The sequence below is a fragment of the Elaeis guineensis genome, chromosome 9 (assembly GCF_000442705.2).
Source record: "Elaeis guineensis isolate ETL-2024a chromosome 9, EG11, whole genome shotgun sequence".
Taxonomy (NCBI): Eukaryota; Viridiplantae; Streptophyta; class Magnoliopsida; order Arecales; family Arecaceae; genus Elaeis; species Elaeis guineensis.
The window spans coordinates 90858106-90876147 of record NC_026001.2 but is presented as its reverse complement, the minus strand read 5'-3'; the positions used below and the strand labels follow the sequence as shown (position 1 = coordinate 90876147).

The 18042-nt window shown below is 30.6% G+C and overlaps 1 protein-coding gene across 2 annotated transcripts in view; it reads right to left on the bottom strand.

Moving 5' to 3' along the window:
- The window catches only part of LOC105042148 (agamous-like MADS-box protein AGL9 homolog), a 29284-nt gene extending 11493 nt beyond the window's left edge, over positions 1-17791 (bottom strand). Inside the window, exons 1-3 of one of the 2 annotated variants that reach the window (XM_073242945.1) lie at positions 17509-17791; positions 8605-8676; positions 6549-6627 (exon numbers count right to left, since the gene is read on the bottom strand). In XM_073242945.1, coding sequence (XP_073099046.1) covers positions 6549-6627; positions 8605-8676; positions 17509-17693 — 336 coding nt within the window. In that variant the 5' untranslated portion in view covers positions 17694-17791. 2 annotated transcript variants of the gene reach the window in all.
- Positions 17792-18042: the final 251 nt, after the last annotated feature.

The window sequence follows — 18042 nt, the reverse complement described above, 5'->3', positions numbered from 1 at the left end:
CTCAAACCATTCTTCATATGGTTCGAAGCATGTTGAAGACAAAGGACACGCCAAAGAAATTTTGGATGGAGTCGTAAAATATGCAATCTACTTGCTCAATTGATATCCTACAAAAAGCCTAGAGGATATAGCTCCACAAAGAGATGTAGAGTGGAAGACGATCTAGTATCTCTTACTTGAAGATTTTTGAGAGTATCGCTTATGCTCGTAACTTGAATTAAAGAAGAATGAAGCTTAAAGATAAGAATGAAAAGTTTAACTTCATTGGCTATTATGTTCTATCTAAAGTCTACCAGCTCTTTGATCCAAAGATTAAAAGAATTTATGTTAGTAGAGATATGAAGTTCCATGAAGATGGCATGTAGAGTTGGCAATTAAATAAAAAGCTATTTCATGAAGAGAAGGAAGAAGAAGTGAAAGAATCAAAGATGAATTTTGAAGTTTTTTTACCATCTTCTCATCTTCATATTCAAGAGCATCACCTTTTCTGGATAATTGTCCAATACAAAAGAAAACAAGGAGTTTGCAAGAGCTATATAAGGTAATAAATAAACTTAATCTCATTTGTCTTTTGGTTAACAATGAAAATATTTGTTTTGAAAAAGCAATACAATATAAGATTTAAAAAGCCACTATGGATGAGGAGATTAAAGAAATAAAGAAAAATAATACTTAAAAACTTACTACTCTCTCCAAAGGTCATAAATCCATAAGTGTCAAATAGATTTACAAGAAGAAGAAGAATGCTCAAGGACATGTAGAAAAGTATAAAGCAAGATTGATGGTCAAAGGATATAAGTAACAAGCTAGTATCAATCATAAAGAAGTGTTCGCCCCGACTATTTACATAGAAACTATAAGATTGCTTATCTCTATTGCGGCACAATTCAAATGATTAATTTTTCAAATGGATGTCAAATTGGCTTTCTTCAATGGATTTCTAAAAGAAGATATCGATGTGAATCAACCCAAAGGGTATATGAAGAAAAGCCATGAAAAAAAAGTTTTGAGTTAAAGAAGATACTCTATGGCTTGAAATAAATACCTAAAGCATATAATAGTAGAATTGATGCATATTTCAAAGCTAATAACTTCATACAATGTCCATATGAGCATGCCTTATACATAAAGAAGAAGAATGAAAACGTATTGCTTGTTTCTTTACATATAGATGATCTTATTTTTACAGAGAGCAACACTTAAATATTTGAAAAAATTCAAGCAAACTATGATCCAAGAGTTCGAGATAATAGATTTGGGGTTTATGTCATATTTTCTCGACTTAGAGGCAAAACATTGAAGGCATGCATCTTTATTTCTCAAGAAATATATGTAAAAGAGATTCATAAGAGGTTTAAGATGGAAGATTGTAAGTCAATAAGCACCCATGTTGATTGCAGAATCAAACTAATAGAATTTGAAGAAGACAAGATAAAGGTTTCTATGTTTTATAAAAGCTTAGTTGAAAGCTTAAGATACTTTCCATGCATAAGATCGGATATTCTATATGGAGTTGGCTTACTAAGCTATTTCATGGAGGAAATCCAAAATCTATACATTGGAAGGCCACAAAAAGAATTTTTCATTATATCCGAGGTACTATATCTCATAGATTATTGTATTCTCCTTCTTATAATTTTTGGATTTTTGGTTATTCAGATAGTAATTGGGGAGGAGATTGGGATGATAGAAAGAGTATAATTGGATTTATTTTCTACATGGATGATGCAATATTCACTTGGCTTTCTAAGCAAACTATTGTGACTCTTTCCACTTATGAAACGGACTATGCTACAGCATCTTCATGTGTTTGCCATGCTATATGTCCTAAAAGATTGTTACAAGATATTTATTTCTCTCAAATTGATGTTACAAAAATATATATGGATAGCAAATCGGCAATGGATTAGCAAAGAATTCGGTCTATCATAAAAGGAGCAAGCATATTGACATATGTTTTTATTTCATAAAAGAGCATATAAAGGAGAAGAATGTGGAGTTAACTTATATAAAGATTTATGATCAACTTGTCGATATCTTCATCAAGCCACTTATAGCGGATCCATTCTACAAGCTCAAGAATCTTCTTGGAATAAAAGATGGAAGACAATTAAGTTTAAAAAGAGTATTGAAAATGAATAAACTTAATTATGCATAGATCTTAGAGTCCAAGTTTGATATTTTCTAGAATTAAAAGATGCTATTTGCTAGTTAAAGAGTCTTTTGTATTTCTAAGAGTCCTTGTTTCAAAAGAGGATATTGAAATTAATAAATCAAATTAATATTATCTTATTAATAATTAGCAATAACCTTTAGTATTTTCTATGAAATTCACTTAGAATTTCAAGTATTGCTTATAAATATGGCTCTTAGTCTTTTATATATGTAAATGGTATCGAAGGGTTATAAAATCTTCTATATAAAAGGATATACTTGAACTATTTTGTATCAAGAGAGTTGAAGGAATTTTAAACAAAGTTAAAGTTCAATTCATTCTTCTAATAGGTCTATTTTCTTCATCTCTTGTGGGAGATACTATAATACTCCTCTCCTCCTCTATCTATCATAACAACTCTTAAAGAAGGATGATAGTCTACCAGATATTTAGGAAATATGCTTTCAATTTTTATAAGCATTAGAGTCGCCATCTATTGGAATATTCCTGGATTGTATTATGGACTATTAGTTTTAATAGTGCTTACTTTTATATAGATGGCAAATCCTGTTAACAAGTCTATGAGAGATCCTCCAAAATCCTCTTGGTCGATCTATACGGAAGTTTACTATTGTAGAAAAGGTGGGCCCACTAATATGCCTGGGACATGGCAGGGTGCAAAGAAATATTTAAAAGGGAGTCGAGGATGATTTACACAGAAAAAGAGGAAGCGGTAACTAACATAGCCATGATAAGACCTTCCGTTGCCAAAACAGTAGTGATGTACTTAAGAACTAAGTTCTTGTTGATATTAAGATAACAGAATTCATTTATGTTGAGTTCATGCTTATGTTATTGCATCTTAAATGTGGACATGTGCTTTCTGAGCTCTAGAATGATCTCCATTTAGGTCGCAGCCCTGTGGCCAGCTCAAAATCATTGCCAACCATTTCGAGAATGGCCAGGTACATGGTATCAATGTAGATTAAATTTAGAAGAAGTTACAGGAACCTATCAAATATTAGATATAGGTTTTTCTTGAACCTCCATTTTGATTTGGCCACATTAAATAAGCATCAAGCATCCATGTGTACAAATAAATTGGCAAATAATAGTAAGGTAAACTTGAGAAAAACTCCCGTATTAAGTAGATATATGTGTAAATATCTATGCATCTTTTAGATTGAAACCAAATTCGTTGCTATGTTAGATTTGAGAATCTTGTGTGGAAATGCCAAAACTTGATGCGATTAATGGTTATCGGTTTGAAGCAACAAAGATGAAGTGTGCAAGTGTCCAATACATCAGAAAACTCGGAACAATTTGTAACACTACTGAGCAATTTGAAAAATTTGTTAATTTGTTTTTATTGGAAAGATCTGGATGACAATTAAGAGATATACCCAAAGGAAAGGCACTGAAACGAAGGGCCTGGGAAACAACGGACGTTAATGAAGTATCACTAAGAACAAAATTTGGTATCCTATATGTCATTTCTTCTCCATTATTCATTTGATTGCTAGTGAATGAGCATCTTTGTTGCTCCAGTAGGGCACATTAAATGCTAATCTAGACCTTCAGACCATTCAACTGCTAGTTCGTTAGGATATTTAAGAAAAATATCACAAACTTGGCCATACAAAGCATCCACATCTTCCTAGTCTTTCAAAAGTTCCATCCATCCATCATCATGGCAGAAGAAGCGGGGAAAAAAGTAGTCCAATATGAGAAAAATATGTAAGGAATAAATAAAATACACAAATACCTTGGATACTTCCTTCGTAATTCAATATCAGGCGTGAAATGGTGTGCGTACCTCCTTATCCAAACATAAAGACATCTTAGATTTATCTTAAATACTTCCTTCTAAATTAAATATCAGATTTGGAATTTTTCCATGGATGAGGAATTTTACCTCTATATCTATGGATTTAAGAACTTTAAAGAAAACTTCTTTTAATTGATTTTAATATCTCACATGCTTGACAAGTATCCCCCTCTTAACTCAGAAACTATCAAATCTTTGAACATTATTTTAGTGAAACTAGATGATCCTAAATGAAAGCTATGGAGAGCAATGGTATTTTCTTGCCATGTATATTCTCACTCAAAATGATATAAATACTTTTCCTTCTTTGAAGCTTACAGCTCTACATCAATACCTTTCCAAGCATTCTTGCCAGAGTCTGAATCATTTTGCTTTCTAATTTTTTTCTGTCCAACTCTTATGGATGCTTGAATCTGATCATCTTGAATTTGCATGACCATTTACTTTGAAGTAGGTAGCTCCAACTTTTGTGAAAATTTCTTAAGGAACAACTCTTGAAGGGAACCGTAACAAAATAATCCACCTTCCACTATAATGAATTGGTAAATAATCCATATAAGTATATATTTGTCCTTTTAATTTTCTATTCAGAACGGTCAAGTTCAACTCTATAACAAGGGACTCCCACCCATGAATTGGATCTGACAAATGACGAAACTTAGGCTTAATCCTCCCCTGATTAGTTCATTTGTCAATCTCATCTTTGAAGCTTTTATTTTAAGTATTGGAAGGACTTAAGGCAAAGAAGATGGAAATAGGCATTAGAGCCAAGAAAGAAAATCTGCGTAGCAAACCATAACCATAAAGCTGTGTTCCGACTACTCCAGATTAACTTTGCAAACACTTATTTGCATTTTTATTCAAGATTACCTTGATAACTATTTCAAGATTTTTCTATCTATATAAATTCCATCTATGATATCTTACGTTTTTACCCTACTCTTACTACATTCTTTGACCAAGATTGAATCAAGCCTCATTAGTGAAGTTTCTCAACATGTTACTTGCGTACATCCATACCACCTAAAAAAATTCAATCTCCATAAATTGTCTATATCTTTTGAGGAAATCTACAACTTTGTCCTTAATTAGTCTAACTCCTATTTCATTTAATATACTCTTGCTTCTAGTTTTTACACACTTTATATCCCCATATCTGACTTATTTTCTTGTACACCTTTTTTGCCCAGTGCATTAATGCATACAATGTTATAAAATGTATGATCATTCTATAAACCTTTTTGTGAAATCACCAAGGTGTGAGTCAAATATATATTGCTCAAAGACCATCTATACATTTAATCCAACAGCTCCAATTCTGTTATCTATGTTTTCATCTATATTTCTGTTATTGTATAATTGATCGCAAAAACAAAACCACTCAATATAACTTAATCCACGAATCTTAAATGGAGCTCTATCTTTATCTATTTTGACCAAAACTTTTTTTATATATTTACATCTATAAAGCTGATTATTTAACCCTCCTCCATGCTTTTTCATAGAATCCAAATTAGCATTTGATATTATTCCTATCCAATCAATATAGATTATGTTATCTGAAAATAACATAGAGTATGGTAGCACTCTCTCGATACTAATAATAAATTTAGCTATAAATAGCATATCAAACAACAGAATGTAGCAAACCTAAATAACAAAATATAGCAAATCCATAAGAAAAAATGGTTGACTTGAAAAAAAAAAAAGAGAAAGCAACTTCTTTGAGTGCTTTTTTCTTTCTTCCATTTTTAAGTTAAAGGTCAATAAGCTTAGTTTAAATGAGTCAAAAAAATTGAAAATTTTTGAATATGAAAGAAAGGAGAAATGGAAGTAATAATATAACCTAACAATTGCTAAATATGTAAAAACTAGACCACATACATAAGATTTTATTTTATTTTGATAGGCAGGGGTTTCAAATTATTTTTCTACATATTTTTTGTTCCAAGATTGTCGTAACTTATCCATTATAAATAATAATTATTAAACCTATGGTAGTATTCACATAATAATTTTGTCTGTCTATTGCACTACCCCTTTATATTATATATTGTTAAATATATTTTTGAATCATAATGTAAAAATTTATATGTCTAGATTATCTTCTTTATAGTTTATTTGTTCTATGACATTATTATCAGTTGCAGCTTTTAAAATTTACTTAAAAATTTCTCTAATATCCCTTTTTTTTATTATTCTTCAACCATCCAACTCAATTGTCTCATTTGAAATTTTAAAAATCTCTAATCTTTAATACTTACTATTTCACAATTTCTAAAGTTCTATTCAAGTGAACTATTTCATATTTGTAATATTTTAATTTAATTAAAATATCATATAATTTCTAATTTTCATGAAAGCATATGCTTACAAAAAATTTTCTAAGAAATTGGGCATCTAGTTATTAATCAAGACTATCAAATCTATAATTTTTCTACATTAATATTAATAAAGTGAAAAAAGAGAAAAAATTGATAGAATCTCATTATGAACAAAATAATCAACTAACAGATACTTAGATCAATATTAATCCAAAAAATAAAAATAACTATATCTATTTACCTGAGTCTCTCTTGATATAATATTAGTCTCCGGAGCACCATAGTTACATTTTTGGTACCTTTCGAGTGTCTTCATCATACTATATATTGAAAAGATAAATACATCATCAGAATACCAAACATATAATAAGAATTTTGATGAAGATATTGTAAAATATACATTATGTTAGCATGTAAGAAGACAAGTTATTGGATGACATAATTATAAACTACCAAACATTTCTCCAAATTGATAAAATATCTTATATTTAGTCTTCATTTCATGAACAAAGCATTAAAGATAAAACATACTTATTACTATAGTTATATGTTTGTATTATATTATAATTAAAGCACAAAATTAATATCATGCCATAATGGAAATCACTAAAAATAATTATACATGAAGGTATTATAGAAAATTAATTAAAATATAAATCAAATTTATACCATTTAAGTGATGGTTGACAATATGTGTCACTTTTGCATTTCTTTCTCTATTTTCAATATGCAAATGCAAAGTAACTTAAATAAGTAAAAGTAAGCATAAATTATTTGCTATTAAATTAATTTCTTTGAAAAATTGCATCGATATTCTTTTTTAAAATTATCACAAATTCATGTTAGAATTGAATATTGCATATACATCTTTAATATTTTATCTACTTCTGTGAGATAACTATAACAAATATTTAAATTGAAAAAATAGAAAAGGTAATTTGGCAATTGCATTAATTAAGAATATATTACTACCAGACAAAAAATTAATGTATTGTTATACAAAATGAGATATGATACTATAACAGTATATTCTAATCATCATGAGTTATAAAAACCAATTCATAAGTCAACTTTATCAACACAAAAATTCCAATTAATTTATTACCAATTTTATTTGTCTCAAATTTGCAGATACTTCTTTAGTAAATCTAACAAATAAAGAAAAAAATAATCATATCCATTCATATGGTTAACAAGATATACCTTTATTGTTTTTGTAAAGCACAATACAAAGTATCTCACCTTTATAAGTCTCTATTTACATTATAAGAAATATTTTATTAATATGCATTGACTTGGAGCTTATGCTCTCAAAAAACTATGGTGATACTAGACTTTACAAATAGTTAAGCACCATTCATATTTGGCTTTCTAAATTTTTCTTTTTCTTTAAAACTGATACCATATAATGCTACATCTAATAATACTCAAGAAAAGTGATTTTTCATTTTCCATACATCTTGATTTAAACTTGTTGACTCTTAAGTTTATTATATAGAATGCCATATAACCCAATGTATGAATTAAGTTTAATATCTAGTATCTTCTCTTAAACTTGAACAAATTTCTCTTATATCAACATCAAAGGACTTTATTAGTTCAACCAATTGGCACCCATATTATAATTGACTATCTTTGCCAAATCAATTAGTCATTTTGTTTATTTCTATAAAATAACTAAGATTTCTAAATGCAACTAATTCAAAATAATTTTTTATATGAAAGATTGTTAAATCTTCTCATTTATTTGTATAATATTTTTGTTTGAGCATACTTTTTCTTTCTTTTTACAAATGTGCAATATTAGCCTTCAAACATCTCAAACCTTAAATATTTTTCCTCTTCCAAACAAAAAATGTTTCCATATTTATCCAACCTCCAATATATTAAAAAAATTCTCCACATAAAAAAAAATAACTTTGGATTTTTTTTAAATATTTAGTCATTTGGCTTATCGAAAACTAAGCATTTACTTTGATTTCTATTTTCTAACATCATAAATCTTGATCTCTTAAAAATCTACTTAAGCACTTCCTATTGTAATAATGGATGAGGAGATAACTGGAAGAAAGCTAAAAAATTCTCGTGTCATTATAAGAGTTATATCACCTTACATTCTGAGATAAGCTATGTTTATTGTAACTTCGGAAAACAACATAATCCTTCGAATTAAAGTAATAACATCTTCTCTAAGAGGTTGAGCATGAGTTTCTCATTTCTTCTCCTTGCTAAGGAAAGACTACATAAAACTGTTGTATATATTAAAGCTACAAACATAACTCTTCTTTTGACATAACTTTGGACTTAAGCCTTTTGATTCATCGGCTCCTGGGCCATGCCATGTAATAAATCCCATGGTACATGAGGTTCTACGAAATTGAAAAGATGTTTGTGTTAATATTTTATTTCATTTCAGAAGTATTTTCTATTCTACATATGATTCAAAACAATTCAAAAGGCATCTTTATGATGAGGTAAGGGGAAAAAGAACACTTAGGAACATTTGATATAAAATTGTCAAGTATTTGCATTCAATAGCTTAATATAAAATAGGGATTCTTCACTAACTATTTAAATAATTTGAGAAGCAATTATCGAACTAATCAAAATATAGTTGAGAATTATATAAATAAGAGGTGAAGTTTGATAACAACTTTAGCTCACGAGCAATTATTTCCTCAATTTTTTCCACCCCTTCCATTTTCAATTTTCTACGTATCACAAATGCCTTCTTTAGTAGTCCTAAATTAGTGAATGCTTACTTAAATTATTAGTTGCAAGCTTTGAGATATATATCTTCAGTGCATTTATAAATTCATGTACTAGCATGATCTTGAGTAGCTATAGTTGTTACATCTACAAACAAAGAATGATCTTTTTTATGCTAGTACTCACCACATCCAATCTCCAACACTTGATCGATAACAAAGAGAAAAGAATGAAAAAATGGGCAACTATCCATCAACCATTCATTAAGGAATGAATAGGATATCATACAAAACATAAGATTATGATGCATGTTTATGAAGGTAAACCCAAAGTTGGGTTTTAATTATTGATTAGCATCAGGACTTATTAAAATATCTATGTGTGTTGATCATTAGGTTCTATTATTGATCAACCTTCCCAAGTCTTTGATAGTGGCATAGTTTATCTTCCTTTATTGTCAAAATAAGAAAATATCATAGAATAATCATCATACTAACTAATTCATTTATATATATGAAGAAATTAAGGCCCTAATATCTCTATAAAGAACACAACATCATGGATTATGAAGTGATGGAGGTGCAGCACCAGATTGTGTAAAAGTAGAATCATTGAAGCAAAAGGAAAAGAGTGTAAAAAAGAAAGACGTTACTAAGGTAATTATTCAAATTCAAACTAAAAATTTTATATGCAAATATAGAAATGTAGAAATTCCTAGAGAAATGTCAAGTAGTGAGTTAAAAGCATTGTTTGACTAAATTTGCCAAAATACTCAAGTTATGGAAGGCTTATCCCATGAAAGAAAAATTCTATAACATAGTCATCATACACAACTAGCAAAAGAATTATCTGGTGAGTTCTTTGCTTATGCATCATATAAAAAGAATCAAAATAAAATATTTAACTTATCATATTAAGATAAAGAAACTCATGAAGATCAAGAGATAGACTGATGTGTTAGTGGCAATGAAAGCAAGTAGAATTTTAAATCACTCTATTATAATATTGAGGTGAATAGAAAGATGAATAATTAAGAATACTTATTAATATTTTTAATTTCATTACTACTTTCCCACTTTAAAAAAATGACTAGTACAAAGATTTTTATAGATAAATATAACCCTCTAAGTACCCTACACATACATGCATTAGTATAATTGAAAATATACGACATATAAACTCTAAGAGACACCATGTAGAAGCTCTAAAAGACATGACTATTTAGAACTTGAAGAGACATTCATGGACACTAACCCAAAATGTTTCCCAATACACACACACACATCATACACACACACACACACACACACACACACATATATAATATATATATATATATATATATATATATATATATATATATATATATATATATATATATATATATATATATATATGTGTGTGTGTGTGTGTATATATGTATGTATGTATGCATGCATGTATCATATGCTTACAGTGACTTAAGGATTTTCTTAAGGATTTTTCTAGACTATTCTTTTTACAAAATATAAAGAAATGGTGACTTTTACAAGGATCAACGAATCAATTGGAGAATGACTCCTGGACTCTCTCATAATACTTAGAACATAGCTCCACACACTTATTATATTTAGTTTGATTCTGAGCATGCACCTACCACATGAAGTTTCAAATTTACCTTACAAAATGTTATCCCAAAATATAACATGGTAGCATGTAAAATTAAGTTTAACTATTCAACACCACATCTTAAATTTAAATTTCTCCTATTAATTGCTCTTTTTCTATCAATCACTCTAAAAAGGGCTTGGTGCTTGTAGAAGAGATCCTCCTTGATCATAAGATTTGACATATGCAAGTTCCAACTCTTTTTTATTCACATGATCTTAAATAGAATGGAAGGAGATATAAATATGCTTGCTTCTTTCATCATAGAATAAATTTTTGGTCAAATAAATATTAGACATCTTATCAATCAGGTCTTGGTAACTTCATTTTGAAGAACTTGAATCTCCTTGACCATCCCTCTTAGCCAAGTAGCACAAGAAACATAAAATAATGCCACCACATATTGACTTTATAAGTAAAGAGTAACAATTGATTGTTTCTTACAAAATCATGTGAATATCATATCTCTCATGTAAAAACAAAACCTGCTAGTACTCTTTCTATCATCAAAGTCTACTCACCAATCACTATTTAAATACTAACCAACTTGCAACCTTGTATCTTGAATATTTTAAAAAGATGACCATCATTTCAAACTCTAGAAGCATGGTTTTCTTCAAAATCTTTTAAATATTTTTATGATTATTCTCAACAAAGATCATATCACTCAAGTACCAATTAATCAATAATATCTCTAGTTTCATTAGTTTTCTTGTAAAGCATACTCATAAGGATATTGGACATAGCTATTTTATTTGAAGTATCAATTCTGCTATACCATATCCTAGATGCTTATTTCAGGCCATATAAAGCCTTCTGCAACTTTAGGATTATATCTTTATATCCTTTTTCAAATACCATATAGGCTATTCAACATATGCCTCTCCATCAAGAAAGCTATTCAAAACTGCTAACTTGGCATCGAATTGAAAAAATTATAAATTATTTTGAGCTGCTAAAGAAATAATCAATCTAATAGTTTTCATTTAGAAAATAGTGTCAATACCTCATCATACTCATGCCATCAATTTTTCTTTATACTTCTTCATATCACTTTTACATTCTTCTTTGCTTTAAAAATCCACTTCATACTAATCATCTCTTGGGCTCTTTATAAGAGTAGCTAAATCCTATATATTGTTCTTTCTGTTGCTTTAACTTTCTCATCTAATTCTATTTATTATTATGATATACTTATCTAAACTCTATGTTTGCAAACGGGAAGGAGGCAAACAAGGGTTAGGCTAACTATTACTGTGTAGAGTTTTTTTAGACTCTTCTTTTGTGGACTACCAAAAAGGATGAGAGGATGGTGATAATGGCAAGAAATATTCTTTAAAATTCTTTTCATACTCTTTGATCTCTTTCATACTAGTATGCAAATTTTTAATATCTTCTTTATCAAAATCTATATCCCCACTCACATATAATTTAGAAATATTTGGCCAAGCAACTTCTAAAATTTGAATCTAGTATCATACTCAAGGAAGATATACTTGGCACTCTTATCATGAAGCTTAACTCTTCTTTAGTATGCACATAGGCATAGGCAATGCTCCCAAAAACATCCAAATGTGATATATTTGGCATCCTCTTCATTCATGCTTTTTGTGGAGTATTCTACTATAGGCTTCTTGTGGGCATCTATTTGACAAATAGATAGGGCAATCCACTACAATGGTCCATGACTTTTTTGGTAGGTTCCCACTATTCAACATGCTTCGGCCTATATCAAGGACAGTCATATTATTTTTCTCAGTTATACCATTTTGTTGAGGGAAATTGATATGATCGAGGAGAAGAAAAAATTTTCTCCATCCACTCAACTCAAATATTACAAAAAAAAAAACTAAAAGAGGATATAAAAATTTTGAAAATATAGCTTAAGTCCTATTTTTTTTGCATTGATTGATTTAAAAATGAGATACACAATCTTTATTTATAATAGTAAGATCTATCCTTGCATAATTAATATAAATCAGATTCTTCTTCTTAACGTCTATAAAGATATTCATCCTTATACGATTGGATCAGATTCCTCTTCTTAGTTTTAGTAGGACTCCTTTACTTCAATTTTTTCTTGTATCGCTTCACTAGATTCTTCTTAGACTGAAAGCTATACTTGTTAAAATCTTATCTAAAAAAAAAAAATTTGGTTTGTCGATTCATTTTAGACCCCAAACAAAGTAATTTGGGCCTGATTGCTAGAGACACCACCCCTTAAAAGGCATGACATCATGATGTAGATCTCATCTAATTTATTTTTTTAAAAAAAAAAGATCATCAAAATTGGATGTTGTATGATTAGATTATGATCTTTGAAAGTTTAGCTTGTAACTCAACTACTCGATATGATGGATTTTGCTTTCGAAGCTTATCCAGCCCTACTGATAGTGGCCAAAGTGGTCCACCTCTAGACATTTAGTTCGATGTTCCTCCTAGATCAAGAATAAGGATCTATCAAAAGATCCTAGAAGCTATACTCTTCACAAAAATCTTTAAAGATCATGAATGTGAATTCACCACCTCAACCCAATCTTATGGCTTTGATGGAGTGGCCACTTTATTTCTCTATGGATGCTTTGAACTTCTTCAAAGCACCAATCACCTCAAAATTTTTCTTTAAAAGTAAATTCATGCCTTTCTAATATAGTCATCAATTAAAGGGAATAGTGTTTACCAAAAGAATTAGATATGATTCATCCACAATATTGGTATGGATAAGTTCAAGTGGATTTTTTACACAATAAGATGCTTTTCTTGGAAAGCTCTTTATTGAGTATTTGCCAAGAATACATCCTTCACATTATTGCTCTAAATGATCAATATGAGGCAAGCCATTCACTATTTTCTTACCAGATAGCAACATTAGATAATTAAAACTAAGATGTGCAGATCTCGAAAGCCAAAACTAATTAGTTTCTTTCATGTGGGATTCAATCACATAGCAATTTCAATCCTGATATTTAGCATAAGCATTCAATTTTTTTTCATCTTAATTTTTAAAATCAAATTATTATTTTGTTCTCTTATCATAAGACTATGATTTTTTATATGTATATCATAGACTTTTTTCTAAGAGTTGTCTCATTCTCAAGTTACTATTCTTCATATTCAGCACATTATGGACCTTTGAGATAAATTAGTAGCTTTCTTCATAGAATTAAGATTTTATTTATCTTTACAAGAACTTTTAATGAATATCCAAAAATAACTTGGCCACCCACAAATTCATCTAGCTCCATGAATATCTTTATTTTTTCACATATATAGTTACTCGTGTAGATATCTTGAAACTACACACCTAGATTGTGAGCTCCATCTTCATCATGTGCTTGCAAATGAAAGGGCTCTCATCATTCTTTATGATACTTTAATTGGCTTTCTCTTTAACATAAATAGATTCATCGTACCAACAATACATAACAACCAAGATTTCGGTAATTGTAATAACGAACTTTAGACTCATCATATCTTTAGTCATTAGAAGAACATCCTGTTTCTCATTCTCTTTTCGGGCTATTTTTAACATCATTGTTCCTATGCCTACCTTATCCTCGACTATGCCCATTAGCTCCACTTCAGCTTTGACCATGACCTTAGCTATAGCCCCTTTTGATCTTTTTTTGTCTTCTTTCAAAGAGAATTAGCTTTGAAGGACTTGCTCCAATAGCCCTTGCTTCTCCTTATTAAGTTTTTGTCCTTGAAAAAAAAAAAAAAATCCTCTAGCTGTTTAGTGGCTACCATGATGTAACCAAACTTGGCATCCAAGTAGTGCAGAATTTTCTCTACAACTCGAGGATCATTCATCAACTTATCATTATTTTTTCAATTGACTTAGAATGGCTAGCACTCTTATGAAGTAGTCCAAAATGGACTCTGATTAATTTTTTGATTTACAAGGCTTCAAATTTACATTATAGGGTTTGGAGGTGAACTTTTGTAACCTGTAATTATTGTAGGCATTTTGGAGTATCTTCCATATATTTTAAGTGGTGGCAGTGACAACAATCTTCTCAAATGTGACTTTGTCTAAGCTTTGTTGAATGAGGTAGAGGGCTTTCTTATCCATTTTTCTTCAATCTCCCAAACTCTTCCTTTGATTTGCCGTTAAAGAGGTCTCATCTTGAGGCTCCACAAAGCCTCCATCAAACACCTTCCAAATATTTTATTAGTTGAGCAAAGCCTCCATTTAGATACACCAATTCAAACTTGTTGATGAGACAAGGGATTGGAGGATTTCTACATGCCATTGCCAAGCTAGCTTTGATACTATTATGTTGGTGACAATGGAGCGAGTAGAATTTTAAGTTAATCTATTTTAATATTGAGGGGGAGAGGAGAGGATAACATAGAAGACTAATTAATATTTTTTTATTCAATTATTACTTACCTATACATAAAATGACTGATTACAAAGATTTATATAGATACAATATAACCCTTCAAATATCCTTTACATAAATGCATCATTATAATCCAAAAGATACAATACATGGACTCTAAGAGAAATCATGTAGAAACTCCAAAAGCCATGATTGCATGAAAACTCTAAGAAATATGAATATTAACAAATTGATATATTTATATATGACTTAAGAATTTTTCTGGACTATTTTCTTTACAAAATATGAAGATATGGTATCTTTTACTCAGGGTCAAAGAACTAACCCAACAATGGCTCCTTGACTCTCTCACAATATCTAGAAAATGACTTGATATGCTTACTATATTTACTGTGACTCCTATAATACTTCTACTACACCAAATTACAAGTTTAACCTTAGAAAATATCATCTCAAAATATAACATCATTACATGTAAAATTAAGTTTAGTAATCCAACACAGGAAGGGAGTGTGGCATGTCAAAATGACTAATTGAAGTGACATCATTAAGTATTTGTTTTTACTTCAATTGGGGTGGGGGTTGCTACTAAGATTTATGCTGTAAAAACAAAAGTTTCACAGAAATTGTAGTCTGAATATGTTTCCAAAAGGATACAAAGCACAAGCCTAGTGTATAACACTTTAGATTCCTCCAGGAAAACTAAATGCATGAAACATTAGAGATTTGAAGATCTCCTTCAACCATCTTCCAGTATCATGCTGCCGCATAATAATTCCTGAAAGGTTACCATCTAGCCATACAAAACTACGGCAACAAACTACAATATCAAAGCTATCATTTCAAGAAAACTACAAAAAAATAATTATAACCTGCCGTTTCCATGTCTCCGATATGAATTTTTATGAACAATCTCTTTGGAGTTCCCTTGCCTTTTTCTAAAAATCAACAGTATCTTGTTCCTATTTTCTTAACCATGAAGAACCATTGGCAACGAAAAAAGAAAAAGTATATCTATGAGTACAGATGATTTTTACATGAAAAAAAAAAAAAAAAAAAAAAAAAGATGATGGGAAGGATAATCATGAGATCTGGAATGAACAGTGACTTGGAGGTCATTACATCATTTGGATAAGAGAAAGAGGATCCAAAGGAAGAATAAGAATTATAGGATCTGGTGTTACAGGAAGAGAAAAATGAATGGGGAAAGAGGGGAAAAAAAAACATTCTTAAAATCATCTTCCTTAGCGTGTCTTTTTTTTTTATTTTTATGTGCTTCCCATTATGTATGACATCTTAAATTCAAAATGCTTTCACTAGATGATGATAACTTAATCCAACTTTTTCTAATGTTGAAAATTTTATATGTTAAATTGCAGATATCTTCGATATCTGAGATGTTTTTCAGTAAGTGAAATCTGAGACTTTGACATCACACTAAACTCAGAATTACAAAATATAGCTTCAACATAATTAATTGCCAGGAAAGCAACAGAAATGACTGAAAACGCTAGAAAAGTAATAAGAATTAAAGCATAAAAGAATGGTCAAATCAGAGAATATTGAGCATGGAAACGACCATGCACAAGCTCTACCGCACAAGCTTGAACCGAATGGTTATTACCACGTACATATGAGTAATCCACACACGAAACCTAGACAACCTGAAAACCAGAAAACAAAAGTAGAATTCCTGGAAGACTTAAAAAGCAACCAACTTTTTCTTCACAGAAAAACACGACTGATGGGCGTCTCAACCTAGATTTCATGTCGTAGTAACTCGAAAAGACCGTTTCTTTTAGTATTTTTTTCTTTACCTAGAAGAAACCTTGAAACGAATCGAACGACATAAATTTCACAGCTTGAAAACGACAAAACTGGCAAACCCTAAAAGTTTCCAAAAGATTTCTAACGGAGATCGGAGGAGAGAAAACCAAGGACTTTCGAGCAGGTATCGGAGAGCTAGCGCACTATTCCTCACAACCGCCAAAAAAATTATCAAAAAAGTCCCAGATTTACGAAGAGAAAAACTATCAAAACCCATCCAAGGGTGAAAGAAAGAGATTTGAAAGAAATTATGAAAGGAAGACAGCAGATCTGAGAAACACAAAACCCTAAACCTTAAAGCTAGAGCTGGTGCAACTAGATCACCATCTTTCCACATATCTGATGCTCTGTAACTCATTAAAAACCTTAGATCACTCCATTCCTCAGTACAAGAAGAAAAGTATAAATGAAAACCATAGAGTGACGTTTTTTATAGATCACAGATTTTTTTTCTCAGCGGATCTGACCTCCTTTCCATCGTTTCACCAAAACGGAAACCTAGCATACGAACCGCAACTGGAACACTCCCTCCCCAAGATCTAAAACGGGAAACAGATCAAAACCAAGAAAGCTAACAGAACATCCAAGGCGTCTAAACCAAAAAAAGCATCAAAAAAGAAAACTCTTTTTTTTGATCCTTTTTTCACCCAGTTCTCGTCCTCTGCCTGTTACCTGGAGCTGCTGCAGAACTCGTAAAGCTTCCCGCGGTTGGAGAAGATGATGAGAGCGACCTCGGCGTCGCAGAGGACGGAGAGCTCGTAGGCCTTCTTGAGGAGCCCATTCCGCCGCTTCGCGAAAGTCACCTGGCGATTGATCTTGTTCTCGATTCTCTTCAGCTCCACCCTTCCCCTCCCCATTTTCTCTCTTCTCTATCTTTCTCTCTAAGATCGCTGGAAGAGAATCTAAGAGAGCTAAGGGGAAAGCTTTTGGTTGGGAGAAGAGAAGGAAGAGAGCTCCTTTCTATTTGTAGAACGCGAGAGAGAGAAAAGTAGTGGGAGTTTCAGCTTGGAGTCATTTAATAATTATTTTATTATCGTTTTTGTCTCTTTCTATGCGAGGTTTCGGCGGAGAGTTTTCTTCTCATTGCTAACTTTTATCTTTCGGTCCCTCGTCTGCTTCCCATAATTGTTGGGTTAGAGAGCATGAAAAGATACACTAAGCAAAACAGTTACCAAAAGCATTTTTAATCGACATGGCATATGTTGA